The sequence below is a fragment of the Amphiura filiformis genome, chromosome 9, assembly GCF_039555335.1.
Source record: "Amphiura filiformis chromosome 9, Afil_fr2py, whole genome shotgun sequence".
Lineage (NCBI taxonomy): Eukaryota > Metazoa > Echinodermata > Ophiuroidea > Amphilepidida > Amphiuridae > Amphiura > Amphiura filiformis.
In genome coordinates, this window is record NC_092636.1 from 5,521,705 (window position 1) to 5,542,186 (window position 20,482).

Below are 20,482 nucleotides of genomic sequence, written 5' to 3' on the forward strand. Positions count from 1 at the left end.
ATATTTGACTCTTGCTCTCAAGATTTGGTTTGAACCATAATGTTGCTGTTTTGTTTACCCAGGCCTATTACCACTCAAGTGGCATATACTGAGACAGTAAACTTGTTTTTTGCAGGCGGTGTGATGACCCCTACACACAGACATTGTGTTCTGAGATTTGGTCCAAAAGGTTTTGAAAGACAGATGGGCACTCTGGCCTGTGAACATATGCATGAACCTTATCTACTGCTAGTGTTTACATATCATAGCATGTGTTTAGAGAATAAACTATATGAATTTTTGTTTTTACTATCCTCTACCGTGTGATAGACGATGGGGCATGCCCAGTATTTTGCGGGTGCAGCCGGTATCCACTACAAAAAAATACTATCACACGGTAGAGGATACATGTAGTAAAAACAAAAATTCAGTGTTTATTCTCATTCTTAGTCACTTCTTTGCCATTATTTAGTTGTGCGTAGTGCGATCTCGTTTGCGTATAATACATTACATGCGCTCGCCTCAATGTTTATCAGGACTATTGATGATCTTTGTTTTAATCGACAATCGACAGTCTTGGTATTTGGAGGATAATTTTCATAACTTGTACACTTCTGTCTCACTCTCTCTCAGGATCTTCATGAGCATGCCTTACAAGTGCAACTCTATCACAGCATATGCTCCACAGAGAAACCATGCCCAGCTTACGCAGCTAAAAGTGGCATCCAAGCATTGCATGATCAATCCCAGATTGCAGCTAGAGATCGTACGGCTGGCCTGAGCAGGGACCGTGAAGCCTTGGAACACGGTGCCAATGTGTGGGATCTGATGGTGGCATTGTGGGGCAGATTACCCGAGGAGGAAGATGATGGAGAAGGTATGTGTCAAAGCAAGGTCAAATGCCAAGGCCTACAATTTATCACTTAGCAGGTGATACAAGTTATATGAACTTAAAATAATCTTTTACAAGGAGGTTGGGTTCCCTCTTGTTGTTCACTAGCTCGAGTGAGGTTATGTACAGAAGTTAAAGGTTTTGTTTATGTCTCTATTCACAAAGGACTTACCACTGACTATACAGGTGTCTTTAAACAAAGAACAGCAACTCAACAATTGAAAGGTCTATAAACTTGCAACTTTAAGCTCATTTTGTGAGAGCAGGTCACATAATAGTCTTGTGATCTATTCCAAGCTAATGATTAAGTCAAATATAATTGATTTACACAATGGTGTATTTAATTTGTCACTACTTTTATTTGTTGACAGATCTAGACCGTGAAGGTTACCCATACCGCAAAGCCAGACGTGAAGCATTCTCTCGCTGGTTGGCTGCTACTGCGCACAACAGGGTACAGGTGGAAGTCAGTAACTCAAAATTCAAGGTAATTAGAATATTTATTTTATTTCCATCATTAAAAAACATGCAGATCTTTAAGTCCGATACGGATCTTTAAGTCCGATATGTACATGTAGACTGGGTTTTGTACGGCTTATTTTAAACTAAGCAGCTCAATATGTATCTACAATCTGCCTGTTAAAATTTTGTTGCAACACCAACATCATTTGTTGAACTTAACCAATGCTTCTTTGTTAATCATCATTGAAGTTGGATCTTCAACAGTCATACATCCTTCCCTCCAACCCACACTATTCAGTGTTGGGGAACAAACTGAAAATGCAGACAAACTTTTGCAGACAAACCTTTTTTGGCCGTACATATAGGATTATGAAAATTTGCCTGTTTGGTATGAACAGACTTAAAAGATTTCACATCTACTCTAATAACACCTGATATTTTGACAGGATCTGGGGCATGCAGAAGCAGTCTTCTCCCTAATGAGTGGTCAACAAATCAGTGAAGCTGCAAGAGCTGCTCAAAAGTCAGGTGATCACAGATTAGCTCTCTTATTGGCTCAAGCTGGGTGTAGTCATGAGGTACGACAATTGGTTACCAAGCAACTTAGCGATTGGTTTGAGATCAAGGTAAGTAGCTGTTTTTTTTATGTCATACAATGTGTGCTGTAATCAAGCAAAGTGTGTCAATTGGTCATCAAATAAATTTTGAAGCAAAGATTAATAGAGTTAAAGTAGGAGCATGAACTTGGCATGTTGGTATAAGTAACCTCTTGTGTAAACGAAACAAAACGACCAAAGCACTCAACCCTCCACCACCTGTCCCAAGTGAAGTCGGGGAGGGGGGGGGGCAGTTGCAGTAGACTGAGATAGCATGATGTAGTATAGCTTGGGCTTGATAATCATGACACCTTCAAAGCTGTACAAGTCATAAAGTCACATTGATGCAGATCAAGCCAGGCAACAGCCACACACTGCCATGTATTTCACTTTAATTGCTGCAGCATATAGGTCGCCTCATTTCATCATTAATGTAATGTAATGTAATTGGCTGCTAAGACACAGTGAGAGAGTTGGCAATCGTGACTAGACGAGATTACCTGTGTACAGCTGTGAACTCAGTTTACATGAGTTTTGATGGAAATTAATTAATTTTATTGGAAATAAATATAATTGATTGATTGAACTCAGGTAGTGCATGCTGTGGTATAACTTATGACTGATAATTTTGAGGCATGGGGTTCCCCACTGAGTTCCGATTCTTTTTCTCGTCCTCGTCAGCTTGCTGATTCTCATAAAGTCATTTAAATCACTATGTCTTGTTTTTGTATCACTTGTTTCCAATCCTCACATAGTAATTGCTTCTGCAGTTAGCATATATGCCATCTTATTTCTTCATTACTTAATGTTTTATAATATACTGAAAAATATATAAAAATTGCCCAACTTTGGTTATGACGCTTTGATGTCCATTAATGATGCTGTTGTTATTGACATTATTTTTTTACTGTTTGTTTTCTTTCACCAGGCTGATCAGTTTGTGGCACCACAGTATTTGAGAATTTATGCATTACTTGCAGGCCAGTTGGTCTGGTCATCCTCAATAGGAACGATAAATACATGTCAAACATTAGATTGGAAGAGGGCATTAGCTGTTCATTTATGGTGAGTAGTGATTAGGGGATATATGCATTACTTGAAGGCCAGTTGGTCTGGTCATCCTCAATAGGAACGATAAATACATGTCAAACATTAGATTGGAAGAGGGCATTAGCTGTTCATTTATGGTGAGTATTGTTGAGGGGATATATGTATTACTTGAAGGCCAGTTGGTCTGGTCATCCTCAATAGGAACGATAAATACATGTCAATCATTAGATTGGAAGAGGGCATTAGCTGTTCATTTATGGTGAGTAGTGTTGAGGGGATGTATGCATTACTTGCAGGCCAGTTGGTCTGGTCATCCTCAATAGGAACGATAAATACATGTCAAACATTAGATTGGAAGAGGGCATTAGCTGTTCATTTATGGTGAGATCTCGGGGGGCGCCGTGTCATTCTTGAAGGCCAGTTGGTCTGGTCATCCTCAATAGGAACGATAAATACATGTCAATCATTAGATTGGAAGAGGGCATTAGCTGTTCATTTATGGTGAGTAGTGTTGAGGGGATGTATGCATTACTTGCAGGCCAGTTGGTCTGGTCATCCTCAATAGGAACAATAAATACATGTCAAACATTAGATTGGAAGAGGGCATTAGCTGTTCATTTATGGTGAGTAGTGATTAGGGGATGTATGTAATACTTGAAGGCCAGTTGGTCTGGTCATCCTCAATAGGAACGATAAATACATGTCAAACATTAGATTGGAAGAGGGCATTAGCTGTTCATTTATGGTGAGTATTGTTGAGGGGATGTATGCATTACTTGAAGGCCAGTTGGTCTGGTCATCCTCAATAGGAACGATAAATACATGTCAATCATTAGATTGGAAGAGGGCATTAGCTGTTCATTTATGGTGAGTAGTGATTAGGGGATATATGCATTACTTGAAGGCCAGTTGGTCTGGTCATCCTCAATAGGAACGATAAATACATGTCAAACATTAGATTGGAAGAGGGCATTCGCTGTTCATTTATGGTGAGTATTGTTGAGGGGATGTATGCATTACTTGAAGGCCAGTTGGTCTGGTCATCCTCAATAGGAACGATAAATACATGTCAATCATTAGATTGGAAGAGGGCATTAGCTGTTCATTTATGGTGAGTATTGTTGAGGGGATGTATGTATTACTTGAAGGCCAGTTGGTCTGGTCATCCTCAATAGGAACGATAAATACATGTCAATCATTAGATTGGAAGAGGGCATTAGCTGTTCATTTATGGTGAGTATTGTTGAGGGATGTATGTATTACTTGAAGGCCAGTTGGTCTGGTCATCCTCAATAGGAACAATAAATACATGTCAAACATTAGATTGGAAGAGGGCATTAGCTGTTCATTTATGGTGAGTATTGTTGAGGGGATGTATGCATTACTTGAAGGCCAGTTGGTCTGGTCATCCTCAATAGGAACGGTAAATACATGTCAAACATTAGATTGGAAGAGGGCATTAGCTGTTCATTTATGGTGAGTATTGTTGAGGGATGTATGCATTACTTGAAGGCCAGTTGGTCTGGTCATCCTCAATAGGAACGATAAATACATGTCAATCATTAGATTGGAAGAGGGCATTAGCTGTTCATTTATGGTGAGTATTGTTGAGGGGATGTATGTATTACTTGAAGGCCAGTTGGTCTGGTCATCCTCAATAGGAACAATAAATACATGTCAAACATTAGATTGGAAGAGGGCATTAGCTGTTCATTTATGGTGAGTATTGTTGAGGGGATGTATGTATTACTTGCAGGCCAGTTGGTCTGGTCATCCTCAATAGGAACGGTAAATACATGTCAAACATTAGATTGGAAGAGGGCATTAGCTGTTCATTTATGGTGAGTATTGTTGAGGGGATGTATGTATTACTTGAAGGCCAGTTGGTCTGGTCATCCTCAATAGGAACGATAAATACATGTCAAACATTAGATTGGAAGAGGGCATTAGCTGTTCATTTATGGTGAGTATTGTTGAGGGGATGTATGCATTACTTGAAGGCCAGTTGGTCTGGTCATCCTCAATAGGAACGATAAATACATGTCAAACATTAGATTGGAAGAGGGCATTAGCTGTTCATTTATGGTGAGTAGTGATTAGGGGATATATGCATTACTTGAAGGCCAGTTGGTCTGGTCATCCTCAATAGGAACGATAAATACATGTCAAACATTAGATTGGAAGAGGGCATTAGCTGTTCATTTATGGTGAGTAGTGATTAGGGGATGTATGTATTACTTGCAGGCCAGTTGGTCTGGTCATCCTCAATAGGAACGATAAATACATGTCAAACATTAGATTGGAAGAGGGCATTAGCTGTTCATTTATGGTGAGTATTGTTGAGGGGATGTATGTATTACTTGCAGGCCAGTTGGTCTGGTCATCCTCAATAGGAACGGTAAATACATGTCAAACATTAGATTGGAAGAGGGCATTAGCTGTTCATTTATGGTGAGTAGTGATTAGGGGATGTATGTATTACTTGCAGGCCAGTTGGTCTGGTCATCCTCAATAGGAACGATAAATACATGTCAAACATTAGATTGGAAGAGGGCATTAGCTGTTCATTTATGGTGAGTAGTGATTAGGGGATGTATGTATTACTTGCAGGCCAGTTGGTCTGGTCATCCTCAATAGGAACGATAAATACATGTCAAACATTAGATTGGAAGAGGGCATTAGCTGTTCATTTATGGTGAGTAGTGTTGAGGGGATGTATGCATTACTTGAAGGCCAGTTGGTCTGGTCATCCTCAATAGGAACGATAAATACATGTCAAACATTAGACTGGAAGAGGGCATTAGCTGTTCATTTATGGTGAGTAGTGATTAGGGGATATATGCATTACTTGAAGGCCAGTTGGTCTGGTCATCCTCAATAGAAACGATAAATACATGTCAAACATTAGATTGGAAGAGGGCATTAGCTGTTCATTTATGGTGAGTATTGTTGAGGGGATGTATACATTACTTGCAGGCCAGTTGGTCTGGTCATCCTCAATAGGAACGATAAATACATGTCAAACATTAGATTGGAAGAGGGCATTAGCTGTTCATTTATGGTGAGTATTGTTGAGGGGATGTATGTATTACTTGAAGTAGGAGAGATAAATATGTGCCAAATTTTAATTTTTCAAGAAGACTAGTCGATCTTAAAAGATCTGAAAAGAATCTTCTTGAAAAGTTTCTATTTTGGCAAGTTTAGTTCATGGAAGATAGAGCCTTGGAGAATGTATATGTGTGAGTTGACAGTGTTGAAGTGTATGATTTACCATGCATGGGTTCTGATGCCATATGGTTATCTGTGTTGTGCATAAAGATACTGGTAAATCTGTATTGTACCATATTTTTCAGCTGTTGCCTGCAAAGTCTGGGGGTGGGGGCAACATTTTCCAATACCTTAGGCACATTCAATATGGTATACAAGGCAGATCAATGTACTAAGGGAATAAATCCCAGGAAACAGGAATAGGAGTATGGACTGGAAACCAAATTCATGTAAAGTCATCTGGGAACAACCTGGGCTTGAACCTGGAACCTTGAGTGGTGCCACACAAGGGCAGAATCTCTGCTGGGTTGTATTTAATGTGGCCCACACACGATCAATTTTTATTGATTAATATTGGAGACCCTAGATGCAGGCGTGGATACAAAATCTACCATTGTGCATGTACAATGATAGATTAGTATCTACTCTTGTATCTACATGATCTTGGGTCTTTGATATTGATAAATCAAATTGAACATGTATGGGCCGCATATAACTGTAGTAACTAAGTAACTTACGGCCTTTTTGTATACTCAACAGGCATTTATGCACCCCAGTAGCTTCCATCTCAGATGCCCTCCAGGAATATGAAAATGGGTTCAAAGGTCATACAAGTGTTGGTAATTACTGTAAACCACCACGTCCACCTTACATGGAGAATAATCCCGGTCTCTATGGAGACTTAGACGACACCGCTGATGAGGAGTCTATGATGATGTCAGAAGAAGGGGATGGAGTTGGAGATCGTGAATTTGTTGTGAGGGACATGTGCTATCATCTGCTTAAGTTGTACAGCAATAGGGGTCATAGGTTAGAGAGAGTGTTGGCACCTACTACACATTCTGGCTATCAGCTAGATTATAGACTAAGGTACGTTGATATTTAATTCTTTCTAAAAGACCACCTAACTGGACTCATAATATATAAGCTATTCTGATATTATTTTGGTAGAACAGTTAGAATTGTTGGTAATCAAAGTACCGCTTTAAATAATACATAATCTCTTTTTTAAATAAAGACATTTTGTAACATTTTCTGAAATGGAATCCCTCAATTTCTCAAAATTCTTGATTTCAATAATATTGCAGTGTGCAAATTGGTTATTGCATACACTCTATTGTGACCAAATCTAAGATATGGTGACAATGCTGTTGGTATAATACAGCTATTTCCATTCATTACCTCATTATATTGGTTTGATATGTAAAGGGAATATTTCCAAAAGTGAAAACTAAATGCTGATTTGCTATTTTGAGGGGAGGGAGGGGTCAAAATATGTCAGAAATATTGCATTAACACAGGGAAATTAATTGATTTTATGAAATCATTTCTTTTATTACTTGTAGTTGGCATGTTTTGCAAGTTTTACAAGCTGTTGGCTATTCTCACATATCGGAGTATTACTTGACACGTCTACATATCAGCTATGCGTCACAACTAGAGGCATTAGGACTATGGCACTGGGCTATATTGGTACTGCTGCATATACCCAATAACGAAAGGTAGGTTGGCATTTCTTGAACATGTCTTGTAAGATTAATAAAGTTATAGTGCATTTTGTGCACACATTGTAGAGGGTTATATAGTATAATTTTGAAAGCCTTGTTTTGTTATTATTTACTGCAACGTGTAAACATGGAACTAAAGACTTGTTTGTTTCCTCTTGTGCACTCTTGTTTACATTTTGAGAGTGTGCACAGATTAAACACTGAAGTGGGGTTCTGATTGGCTAGTTCGATTGCCTCAGACTTATAACAACCGACTGGTAATTTGTTTGGCCAATTAGGAGTCAAAGCGTTGGTCAGTGTAGAGCGAAGCCCTACTTATGTTGCTCATTAACAGGGCATTTGCGATGTTCAGAGCAATAGAGTTTTATTCTTTTCTGAACGCTAGTGTAGGTATAGACGAATCCAATTTCACACATTCCTACTCCTCAATGGCAGCCATAGCCGCGACAGGGACCCAGCCATCTCACCTAAAATGTGAAATGATGCGGCCTTGAAGGGTTTTTTAAACTGCATTCTATCACCCGTGTTACACATAGACAAAAGAATGATGACAGTTTACAACACAAAATAATCTAACATAGAATTTTAAGCGGGTTTAATCTACTCAATTGGGCACTCACAACACCTGTTAGGTGCATGCGGGGAACCAAATATGGCCGACCAAATCCCGACCATGACTTGGCTCGTTGGATTCGTCTATAGCAAAAACCAAGATGCAAGACCTGAGGTGTTGTTCCACCCTCTATAGACATAAAAACTTACTGGAAACACTGAAAATTAAAGCACCTGTGATAATACACTTTGATTTTGTCATCATCATTTGCAGGCGTGAGCATGCTGTACGTGAAGTGTTGAGTCGTCAGTGTAGTCTTTTACGCAGTGAGGAGAACGCAGCCAAGGAACAGTTCTTGATTCATAGACTCAATATGCCCGTTGCATGGATACATGAAGCCAAGGTAGGGGCAGTGTGGTTTTGATCAATTAAAAAATGACACTGAATTATAACTACATAAGATAATTGTGCATCGCAGAAAGCCACTGACTACAGTGCCCATTAAACCATTTCAGCACCATTCAGGGATGCAGTAATGTATTCTGTGCAGTACCCTAATCAGCTTGCATCTAGAATGACCTTCACAGCCAGGATCAGATCCCCAAATTTTCATGAAGGTAAACAGGGACAATGGGAAGAGTATATTCTTGTCTAGAAGAATTTCAAGTTAGCTCGATATGTGTGTGTAATGTACAAAGACAATGTTGTTTACTTGTATTGCCTTTCCCCACCCAGGTGTGTAAATGGGTACTGACTGGTATATGTAGTGCTGGGAAGGTAAAACTGACTTGTTGTGCAGGAGTAGTGAACCCTCATTAACACATTTCTATCTCTACTATGTCTTTGTTTCTTAGGCTTTACGGGCTCTGTATGAGGTCCGGCATCATGACCGTGCTTGGCATCTGTTGAAGGCTGGTCACTGGAATGATAGTCATTCTGTTATCATACAACATCTTGCTGCTGATGCAGTCATTAATGGTAAGTCTGTCAGGGGGGTATTCGTATTAAAGGAGGATGGTCTTATTTGATCACACGCTATTACCATGACCTTGGCCCCCACATACCTTCTTGGAGTTTCATGCCCGTATTTCAAACCCCTTTAGATATGGGAGTCAAGAATGTGCACTTGAAAGCCCATATGATACTGTCTGAAAAATTGGGTTGACCCAATATAGCCACAGCTGGTTTACCATCACCTAATAAAACATCATTTACCTCCAACAATTCACAGAATCAATGAGACAAATAGATACCAAAATCTATATAATTTGAAGAAAAAGTGGTGATGAGGTTGTAGGTCTGACCATCCTCCTTTAAATTTGTTACATAATATGTCTGCAATGGGCTATTCCAGTTGAAATCCATACACCCCCTATGGAAGACATGAGCTTAATGAATCTCCCACACAGGGGTGTGGATTTCAAATGGAGTTCACACCCCCTGTGTGGATGATTAAGGTCATGTTTTCCATTGGGGGGGGGGGGGTATGGATTTAAACTGGAGTAGTCCTTTGTAACTAAAAGAATATTGAAACATCAAAGAATAAAATTAAGATGGGAAGCAAGAAACAATGTTAAGAAAGAGGAGAAACCGAGAAGCAACGGAAGACATTATCCAATAAATTAGTTGTTTAAAAATAACAAATATAATTCATGGTTCAAAAGAGTTGTTGCAGTAGTCAGCCGATGTATTGTTCTGTTATTGTCTTTTCTTTAAGTTGTCCAAGAAATAATATTTTGCCCATGATTCTGTAAAATGTCTTATATATTGGCATATTTTTTGTAATTTTGCTTAAATTAATACATTTAACTTACAATAACATAGATGAACCTTGACTTGTTTTGTTTCAGAAAACTATGAATATCTCAAAGGGATGTTGTCAGAGCTTGCCCCAGATGATCGTAGCATTACAATACAAGACTGGGACACCAATGGTCAGGTGTATTTAGATTTCATTAACATGGAACAGGTAAGAATTAAGATTACCACTGGTGTGCCTCAGGGATCAGACATTGGTCCCCAAAGTTTGAAGACAGTCAAGTGGGCAAGTTTTTGCCACTGTATTTATGTTGGAAGAGTATCATTATCATATCCCTTTATGTTATATTGTCATATAATATTATCATTCATGATTTTTCCAACCTTTGACCAATAAGTCATAGCCTTAAATTATGATGTTAATCATCCCCATAGATTGTGAAAGGGTAGGCAATCCAAGGCAATTCCATGTTATTAACAAACACTTGGTTGTGATTACTACTGCCTTTCTTACAGGGATCCTGATTGGGTAATTGCATAATATATATATGAGTGATCAATCAAAACAAAGCCTTAGATTTCTAAGCAATTGAAGCTAAATTCTCAGGGACTGTCTTTTGAGGAGTGCGAGAGCAATCACTCTCTACTGCTCTCCTTAAATCTGATATAGGAGAGTGATTTATAGCTCTCCTTGGTTAACCCATCTCTCCTTACATTCTATTGTAAATGCTCTAAAACTGCTCTCCTTGAATGGTATTTAATACTCTCCTGCAAATTCCAAAAGACAGTCCCTGAATTCTCATAAACCCAACTAACTATTCTTACCATGTCTTTGATTGGCTCAATACATGATATAGCCTTCTTTGTAAGCAATTACTATAGTTTTTAAGAAGCTGATAATTTGGCTGGTAGTGCCTGTGAGCTGTCAAACAAACAAATATTGAGTTTTCACAAAATGTAGCACAATGCAAAAGCAAAAGGCTTTGTCAATTTTGAGAGCAGTTGACAGACATGCCAACTAGTACGGTTTCACCGTATTTTGTACGGTAAAACGTGAAAAATACGGTAGTACGGTCACCCCAAAAAAAATACGGAATTCCAGAATTTTGACCAAAATAATAAAATGATGTGTCTTAAAAAGATAAACAGCTGCAAGATTAGACTACCGACTGAATTACTGGTATCATTTGACCACTTTCTTGGTCTGTTAAAGTGGTTGCCTACATCATTTTTCTCTCGACTTTCGATGATGCATGCACATTAAAAAATTATTGTTTAATAGGCATACAAGATGCTTTCCGAAATAATTGTCTTCTGACTTACAGATTTTTCATGTACATCAATATTTTTTATTAACCACCTAAATGCTATGTCTTCTGAAGGTATTTAGTTAACTATTTAGCTCTTTGGTGCAAAAGAATAAGCATACAAAAAGGTTTCGACCTCCTTTTACTTCCGACTTTCGCACCATGCATGCACATTAAAGAAATATTTATAGGCCTACAAGATGGTTTCCGAAATAATTTTCTTCTGACTTGCAGATTTGTCATGCACAGTAATATTTTTTATTAACCACCTAAATGCTATGTCTTCTGAAGGTATTTAGTTAACTATTTAGCTCTTTGGTGCAAAAGAATAAGCACACAAGGTTTCCAACCTCCTTTTACTTCCGACTTTCGCACCATGCATGCACATTAAAGAAATATTAATAGGCCTACACGATGGTTTCCAAAATAATTTTCTTTTGACTTGCAGATTTTTCATGCACAGTAATATTTTTTATTAACCACCTAAATGCTATGTCTTCTGAAGGTATTTAGTTAACTATTTAGCTCTATTGGTACAAAAGAATAAGCTTACAAGAAGGTTTCCGACCTCCTTTAACTTCCGACTTTCGCACGATGCATGCACATTAAAGAAATATTTTCTCCTGACTTGCGGATTTTTCATGCACATTAATATTTTTTATTTAGCATCTTCATCTAACTGCTACACATGTTACCCAGTATGTCTTCTGGATGTATTTAGTTAACTATTTAGGTCTGCAAAAGAATAAGCATGCAAGATGCTTTCCGACTTTGTTTTCTCAAATATGGTGCAGCAGTGGTACATTAATATTTTTAATATTTTTCTTTAACCATGCATAGACAACTGCTATACCCAGTATAGTCTTCTAATTGACATTGGCATTAAACAGATTAATTTTTTTTTGAAAACATGAACAAAACCCGATGTTAGGCCTACCGACTGATACTACAATGATGATGATTCAGATGATGATGATCAATGATTTTCTGAACTTGAACAAACTTTTTTTAACAAAACATGCTTCTAACAACATTAGAAGTAACAAAACCCAATGTTTCCAGAAATATATCAATTTGTTTGGTCTACACACTTTATCCAATTTTGTGAGGTCAAAGGTCACATACAAGGTCAAAGGTCGACTGAGGTAACCAAATCTTTTAATAATTACTTTTCAACTGTGCATCACATATCCGACAAACAGCTTGATCAATTATGTAATTAAGGAAATATGCGACTTAAAGTATAGCAAAGTAGCACTTTCAATGAGTGATAACTCGTAAAGGAAGCATCTTTCTGTATTGATTTATTACTTTGATGGAATGGATGTTTGGTATTGCCAAATTTGATTGCAAATTCGTAGGGTGGGCCCGTGGACTCTGGCTGTTACGTGCTCGGTCGCACAAGTGCTCCCTCACAATTATGTGTTCTACTTTGGGGGTTTCTGGGGTTGGCAGGCATGCAAAAGGTACATATTTAAAAAATACGGTTTTAGGGTGCAAAATACGGATTTTTGTTCATCTGAGTACGGAATTCTGGATTTCAAAGTTGGCATGTCTGAGTTGAAATGCATGTTGTAGTGCAGCTTCGTTAAGACAAAATTGTCAGGGTTTCAGATTTTAGTTTGTGTTAGCAGGATTTTGTGTCATCAGGTCTTTTTATTGTATAAAAAATATGCTTGGGACTTAAAAACATTTTGTGCTATTGGTAATTTTGTTTTACAGATTTTGTGTTAACACTGTATTTAGTAGCTCATGAATAAAATGAATATGTCTTGTCAATGATGCTTACATTGACACAATTTTTACAACGGCTTATATTACAGAAAGTGCAGTCGTTGGTGCAAGGCAGTACCACCATATACGAGCTGGAGAAACTACACCCAGACATAGCGTCACTGTGTAACCGTGTGGGAAATCTTCAGTGCATCACTGCAAAGGACCGGTTATGTCAGTCACAGATTTCCAAAAGAACTGGCAATATGATGAAGATTGTGCTCAAACTTCAGGTAAGATATGTTTTGTCATTACAAAACTTAGGGACTGTTGCGTTATTGACCCGCAAATTTTTTTCCGGGTCGGACGATCAAGGTAGACTAATACATAATCGGGCCGTGTTCTTTACATCATCGTCCCCTTGAATCACTGAAGAATGAAAAGGTCATTCATAAACCAGATAATTGAGATGAGCATCACGACCGCCCGCCGTGAGAATCGATCTTGTAATTTGCCGGTACTAGATGCTATTGTTATAATTGGTAATAACTTCTCAAAACCACTTATCACAACACAAAAGGAAGCTGACCGCATGTAATAGCATTTCGCTGTCAAATGTTTGATTCTGATCGATGATTGCTGAATAGGCTGCAGGGTCTATGACTATTATAATAAAATAATTATACGAAACATTTTATTAAATTTCATCATTAATTTTATAATAAGTGTCATCTTTCGTTTCATTTTTATTTTTACTGACATAATTGGTGTTATACCACGTAAAATATGGGGCCGAAATTGCTATCAATACATAGCGCGGGGAAAACTCCTGACGAAAACAACGATAAAACATTTTTACACAATCTAAAAAAAATAAAGTTTTATTAATTCTATAGTCAAAAAGTCAAAAGTAGAGTAAAAAACCTTCAGCAGTATTGACATATTTTCTTAAGAACTATTCGATCTGTTTGGAAAATAGTAGGCCTATATGTTTTTAATTTTGGCTAAAAAACTAGTAGGCCTACACGCAAATTAATAACTCAAAATGTATACTGGTAGCACGCTATATTTTGGATCTGAGCCAAATCAGCAGTGGTGTAGCCAGGGGGAGCCGGAGGTATATAAACCCCCAGAAAATGTTCAGGGATAAAATGGGAACACCAAAGAGAAAAATGTCGTTAAAATTACTAAAAATGGCAAATGGGACGAATATTTGGCTGTTCTACTTCACTCTAAAAGGCTGGCTACACTGTTGCAAATCAGGCTCTCGAATCACAACCCCGATCACAACCAAGTTATATAAAAACACGATTTTCTTAAAGTGCATGCTACTTTTAAATAAAATTATTTTTCCTCATGGCTCAACCCCGGGGCTCAACGATACAATATTAAAATTAAAGTTTAAAATGTCATATACATCTGAGTCTATTATCTGATTTAAACTATAACAGATTATAATGAAATATAAACTAGGCCTAAACGAAAGCAAAATTAAAATTCAATATGACACTAAAGATAAATAAATAAATATGTCAAAATAAAAATGAATTAATGAATAAAAAACATGAAACTGCTTAAATATTGAAATGAAAAATGGATATGATAGATGAATATTAAATAAATAAGTAAACAAATAAATGTAAAGAGTTAAACAAGCAAATAAATATATAAATGGTCAGATATTGAGATGGATATTCATGCAAATAAATCGGATAGATCAATAAATGGGTAAGTTGGGGCAAAGATAAGTAAACAGATAGATAAATTAATGAATTAAAATAAATAAGCAAATGAAAAGATACACACATGAACAGACAGGTATAAAATGAATAAAAATGATGCGTACATACGTAGCTCGATGATTGCGACATGGTCAAAACAACTTTATGAAAACATTTTTTGGGGGGAGTTTTGTCTCGCAATTTAAAAAAAGTAAAAGCAAGAAACTTACATAATTATACCTTCATAATCAGCATTGCCTCCGTCACATACAAAGATGATCAGATGAGTGGAAAGTTGCAAAGAGTTTGAGAAAGGAAGGAATTTTTTCAGAAAAATACATCACATATTTCGAGAAATCCACCATCTTGAATAGATGCAAAATTGTGTCAAGCAGTAAAAATATGTCCGCAAACGTGCTTGATAAATGCATAATACGCATTACCGTCAAAAGAGATAACATGTTTGCATCCAGTTCTTTTACGTCAAAACATATAGATAAAACTGTAAATTTTGGAACAAAATTAAAGCTTTTTGAATGAAATACAGCTTTATGTTTTATTATACAGCTAAAACATGTTTATCCTTGTCTTGCTTGTTGCAAAAGTTTAATCGAATAAATGTTTATATAGCTTGGGCAGGATTGTCCATAAAGCATGATAGGCATATTATAATACTTCTCGTGATTTAAATGTTGTATTATTTTATTTATTATAAATTAAGGAAATAGTAATTTAAGACAGTTTAATCAGGAATCGTTTCTCTAAATCAATAACATGGTTTATAAAAAAAACTAGTCCAGTACTCCAGTTACGATCAATGTAATCGGTGACCAAACTAATTGCCCACTTCAGCAAAGCACTTGAAATTGGCCACCGCAAATTGCTGTTTGAATACACGATCGATCTCGGGGTCATCATGGTCATGCTTCTTCCGTCCGGTCTTTGAATTTCATCGGGTAGCTAAGCTTGTTTCGTCCCGGGTCGTCCCGGGCAGGTCTTTCGGGTCAATAACGCAACAGTCCCTTATCCATACAGGCTTTAAAATCTCAGATTTAGGTTAGCATTTTGACTTTTCTTAAATCAAAATGCAAGATGTTGTGTCTGTCATTCAAAATTTTCAATAAACATTTTAGTCAACAGCTTTTGGCATGGAGAATTTGCACAATATACTTGTGCATATTATCTGCAAGTGTGATGTGATCAAGCAAAATCAGTCGGAACTCGGAAATGATAAATTTTCAGTTTCTTATCTGAGAGTAAAAAACATTTACACAGCTGCATTTTGCAGAAAACCCTATTTAAATTGAACAACCAGTTTCAAAGATATAAGTAATAAAGAGTTTCCAAAACAACAGGAAACAAAAGGAAATAATTCCTTTGTTTGGCTATATCTCAAAATCAATATTTCTGAGTTCCGACTGATTTTGCTTGATCGCATCACAAATGATGCTAAAAGTATTCCATACTGGGTGGTATACGTTTGAAAAAGATATGTATTATATGTTCATTTGCTTGCATGTTGATGAATCATCACAGCATATTATCAGTTCCACATTCATTTGGACCAGGATTTGAGCTTTCTGGAAGGCCCTGGGATGGGTTCTCCGCTGGCATGTTTTTGAAAAAAATCCACCCTTCAATATTCAAGTTCATCTCAAAATAATGATTGATTTATACATTTTGGTTTGTTTTTTGTCTTTTACAGCAGCAGGGTCTTAGTCCTGGTGACTCCTTACCCGATATCAGCATTCCGTCACGTCTCCTGGCTCCACACATTGGTAAACTCCCCATGCCAGAAGACTACAGTCTACAAGAACTACGCCAATTAACAAGGAGTTACACAGTGGAACTTACTGCTTAGATAATGACTGTCGGCATCAGCATAGAATTTTTGTGCACCCTTTTTTATGAATCAGGAAAGTGTTGCATTAACATTAATTAGCTGTGGCTGACATACTGGCATCAATATTGGAAGCAGATGTGACCTCAAATCGCTGGCAATTTTGGCTGTGATTGTCAACAATGTTTGAAACTAGCTGATTCAATGATGGGAGTATGGGTTTTTCTGGCACATAATTGAAAGTGGTATTGAGAAAATATGACAAATGTCCTTTGTCATCATATGTGACATGTTAGAGTGAAATGTACTCTACATATTGGCAATGACATGCACATCATTTCCAATATAGTTACCCACAAATTCCAGGCAGTTTAATGGAACAGGTTCTGGTCGGTATATGATGCTGTTGTTGTTGTTAATTCCGACATATGGCCATTTTTTCTGTTACCAAATGTTAAGATTTTAAGGGGGTACTACACCCCTGCCCAATTTTGTGCCTATTTTTGCATTTTTCTCAAAAATTATAGCGCATTGGTGACAAGTAAGATATGTACATTATAGGGGCAGGACTACGACTATTGCACTGGAAATTTTATTGCAGCACAGACAACAGTTGTGGAGTTACAGTCAAAAATAGGGAAAACCAATATTTGATCAATAAAGCAATAACTACTTGCCTTGAGTTGCTGAATTTTCAGTGCAGTAGTTGTAGTCCTTGCCCCTATCTTACTTGTCACCAATGCGCTATAATTTTGAGAAAAATGCAAAAATAGGCACAAAATTGGCCAGGGGTGTAGTACCCCCTTAAAACAGCTGCCCAAACAGTGTCATGGGCTATTCCAGTTGAAATCCATACACCCCCTATGGAAAGCATAACCTTATCTCCCACACAGGGAGTGTGAATTTCAAATGGGTTTACCTGAATGGCTGGCGCCTTTTGAAATCTACACTCCCTGTGTGTGAGATTAAGGTTGTGTCTTCAATAGGGGGTGTATGGATTTCAACTGGAAGTTGGCTCAGATAAGTGGTCCTTGATCCTCTGAAATCTGCCATCATAATACCTTTGCTCAAGAAACACAATTTGAACCACATATCCGTAAACGCTACCAATGATATGGTATTGATGGAACTTATTGCAGGCATGTTTATGTTGCTGAATAGAGCGAATTCACAAGTTAGTGCCAGAATTCATTCTTTGACTTCACTTGTACAGGGTGTCCCAAAAGTAACTTAACATTGTGAATTGGCCATAACTTGCGTTGTGTTAATAGTGTTGTTACAAAAATTGCACAGTATGTAGATAATTCTTTTAGAAATGTTATGATACCAAACATGCCTATGTGGTCATGACCCTTTGGTATGAAATTAACGGATATCTACCGTACCGTGAAACCCACTTTTATAAACGCAAAATAAGTCTCGTCATTTAAGACGTGATAACACGATATAACGTATTATCGTTTTCAAATCTTTTTTGTTTAATTTTGCTATGTTTGTTTGATTGTTTGTTTGTTTTCAATGCATAATCTTCATTTTCTGTTTTATCTGGATTTTATGTGGAAACTGCTTAAGATCTTTTCTGAGGATTCGATGAACAGTTGTACGCGGTACGTTGTTCTCCATTGAAAGTCGAGTTACTGATCGTCTTGGGCTTTTCGCCACCACTCTTCATATGACATCGATGTTTGTAGCCGATCTTCCTGTTCTTCCACGTCCTGCCCGAGGTAGATTACGAACAGATCCAGTTGATAGGAATTCCTGCACTAGTTGCTGGATTGCATTTCGGCTGGATGCATAATTTGCATTAAAATGTTCCCTAAACTTTGCTGGAGTAAGTTTGTCCGACTTTGTCTCAGCAAAGAATCTGAATCCGTTGATTTAAAGGAAATTCATCACTTCAACTGTTTTGAAGTTAAGTTTAATATTGTCAATACATCCTAATTATAATCTGAAACAGCAGTCACGCTTTACGCTAGGCCATGTAATCCATGAATGTTCATACCTAAATTTAGCGTGTGCAGTGAGTGAACCAACTCTATTGTTGAGGGAAGCACATCATTCATGTGCTTGACCAAAGAACAGACCCACAAAAGCTTGCTTTTGTGGGTTTGATACACACATATGTACAGTCGCACAATAAGGTCAATGAGTCATCAATAATGCTGTTTTTGGTATCAGAATAATTCTAAAAGATCAATCTATGTGAATATGTTCTCCATTTTGGTATGAAGTAGGAAATATTTGAGATATGGCAAATTCACAATGTTTTAAAAGTAACTTTTGGGACACGCTGTATATACATACACATATCGGCTGTACCTCCACCATGACAAAGTTGCTGGTGATGGTAATATATGATATGTGCATTTACCAAAGTAGGCCCAATGGTTGGATAACCTTAGTTTGGAGGCGAAAAAATTGTGGAATGGGATAGTCTCAACTCAAATTGGATTCATACAAGTCACCCAAAGCAAAAGTACGCTCAACTTGAAGGTCGACTGGAATGTGCGATACCATAATCCATTTCCAGTTCATAAATCTACTATTGCAGGGCTACCGGTATATACCTTATACATGCAGTCAGCAATACAGAGATAATTGTCTCAAGTAAATTTAATGAACACATGACCAATGTTTATCAATGTGAGTGTAACCTTCAGCCTGATTGCTGATCCTCGACGTTGACCTCAATATTCAATTCTTAGTCATTTTGAAGTAGAATAATATTATTGGCCGCAATTTCAGTAGAAATTTGTGCATAGCAAATTAAATTTCTTTTCAGTAATCCTAATTTATTCACAATATCATCAAAATGTAATTTCAAAAATATCTACCTACGGAAAAAATATTTATCTAAGGAAACTCTTATAACATTATTAACTTGCGACAAGTAACTTATTTTGCTTCAAAATACAAATTCTTTGTATTCAAATACATTGGTAGACCACCCGCTGTGTGCAGGGTCACATTCCATAATGCTAATACATGTATGTCTGCACCCATGGTGTGATATGTCCTGTAAATTTACTCGAGAAATTTCCCCCTTTTATTGCCGACTGTTATAGATTGATTCCTGTCGTCTGATTAAAAGTGTGGGTATTATGTAAGCTATTTTTAAAATGTTGTCAAAATGAACTACATTTGTTTGTTTAACTGGTCAGTCTGGGTGGACACACGCTTGGGTCCTGATGGGACCAGGCTCAAGCAAAATGCTTAAAGCCAAGCCTTAAAAGCTTATATAAGCATGCTGGTCTATGTGAAGAGAAAAGAAAGAAACAGGATTGAGGAAAAAGAACAAGGAAAGAAAGGCCACTCCCAACAAATCAATTGTACAATTTTGCTCTCAGCCCGGGGGTCGAGAAGACCGAAATGTATGAGGTATATAATGTAATGCATATTCTAAAGTTGGTTGCTTTATTCATATGCTGCATTATTCTGTTTCACATGTGTATAAAACATTTGTGTATTTCATAGCAAAATGTGAGTGTTCGCTTTTCTGATGTATTTATATGGACATTTTTGATAATAACATGGATTTATATTTCTCGTTGCAAAAACTATTTAAAGTGGCAAAACTTTTTGTATAAAAGAAAACATATGATGAGATATTTCTCTCCTTTATTTACTTTGTTTTGTTTATTTGATAAAAAAATAGGCTCATATTTCTTAGACAGATCAGTTTATACTGATGTGTGGAAATGTACCAAATATTATGAAGGAGAAATTCAAATTGTAGGCCTAATTAGGCATACTATTCACATGTGCCAAAGATCAACAAAGCGTTTTGAACATTAATAGCGTTAATGTTTTAAAATAACTTTTAAAACAGATAAATA

General features: G+C 37.1%; 1 protein-coding gene across 1 annotated transcript in view; it reads left to right on the plus strand.

Moving 5' to 3' along the window:
* The window catches only part of LOC140160553 (nuclear pore complex protein Nup98-Nup96-like), a 61,162-nt gene extending 41,201 nt beyond the window's left edge, over nt 1-19,961 (plus strand). Inside the window, exons 26-36 of the mRNA XM_072183797.1 lie at nt 613-856; nt 1,243-1,358; nt 1,780-1,959; nt 2,858-2,994; nt 6,757-7,116; nt 7,593-7,748; nt 8,581-8,710; nt 9,162-9,285; nt 10,158-10,276; nt 13,196-13,378; nt 16,512-19,961. Of these exons, the coding sequence (XP_072039898.1) occupies nt 613-856; nt 1,243-1,358; nt 1,780-1,959; nt 2,858-2,994; nt 6,757-7,116; nt 7,593-7,748; nt 8,581-8,710; nt 9,162-9,285; nt 10,158-10,276; nt 13,196-13,378; nt 16,512-16,667 (1,905 nt within the window). The 3' untranslated portion in view covers nt 16,668-19,961. The remainder of the gene's footprint in view (nt 1-612; nt 857-1,242; nt 1,359-1,779; nt 1,960-2,857; nt 2,995-6,756; nt 7,117-7,592; nt 7,749-8,580; nt 8,711-9,161; nt 9,286-10,157; nt 10,277-13,195; nt 13,379-16,511) is intronic.
* The last annotated feature ends 521 nt before the right edge of the window (nt 19,962-20,482 follow it).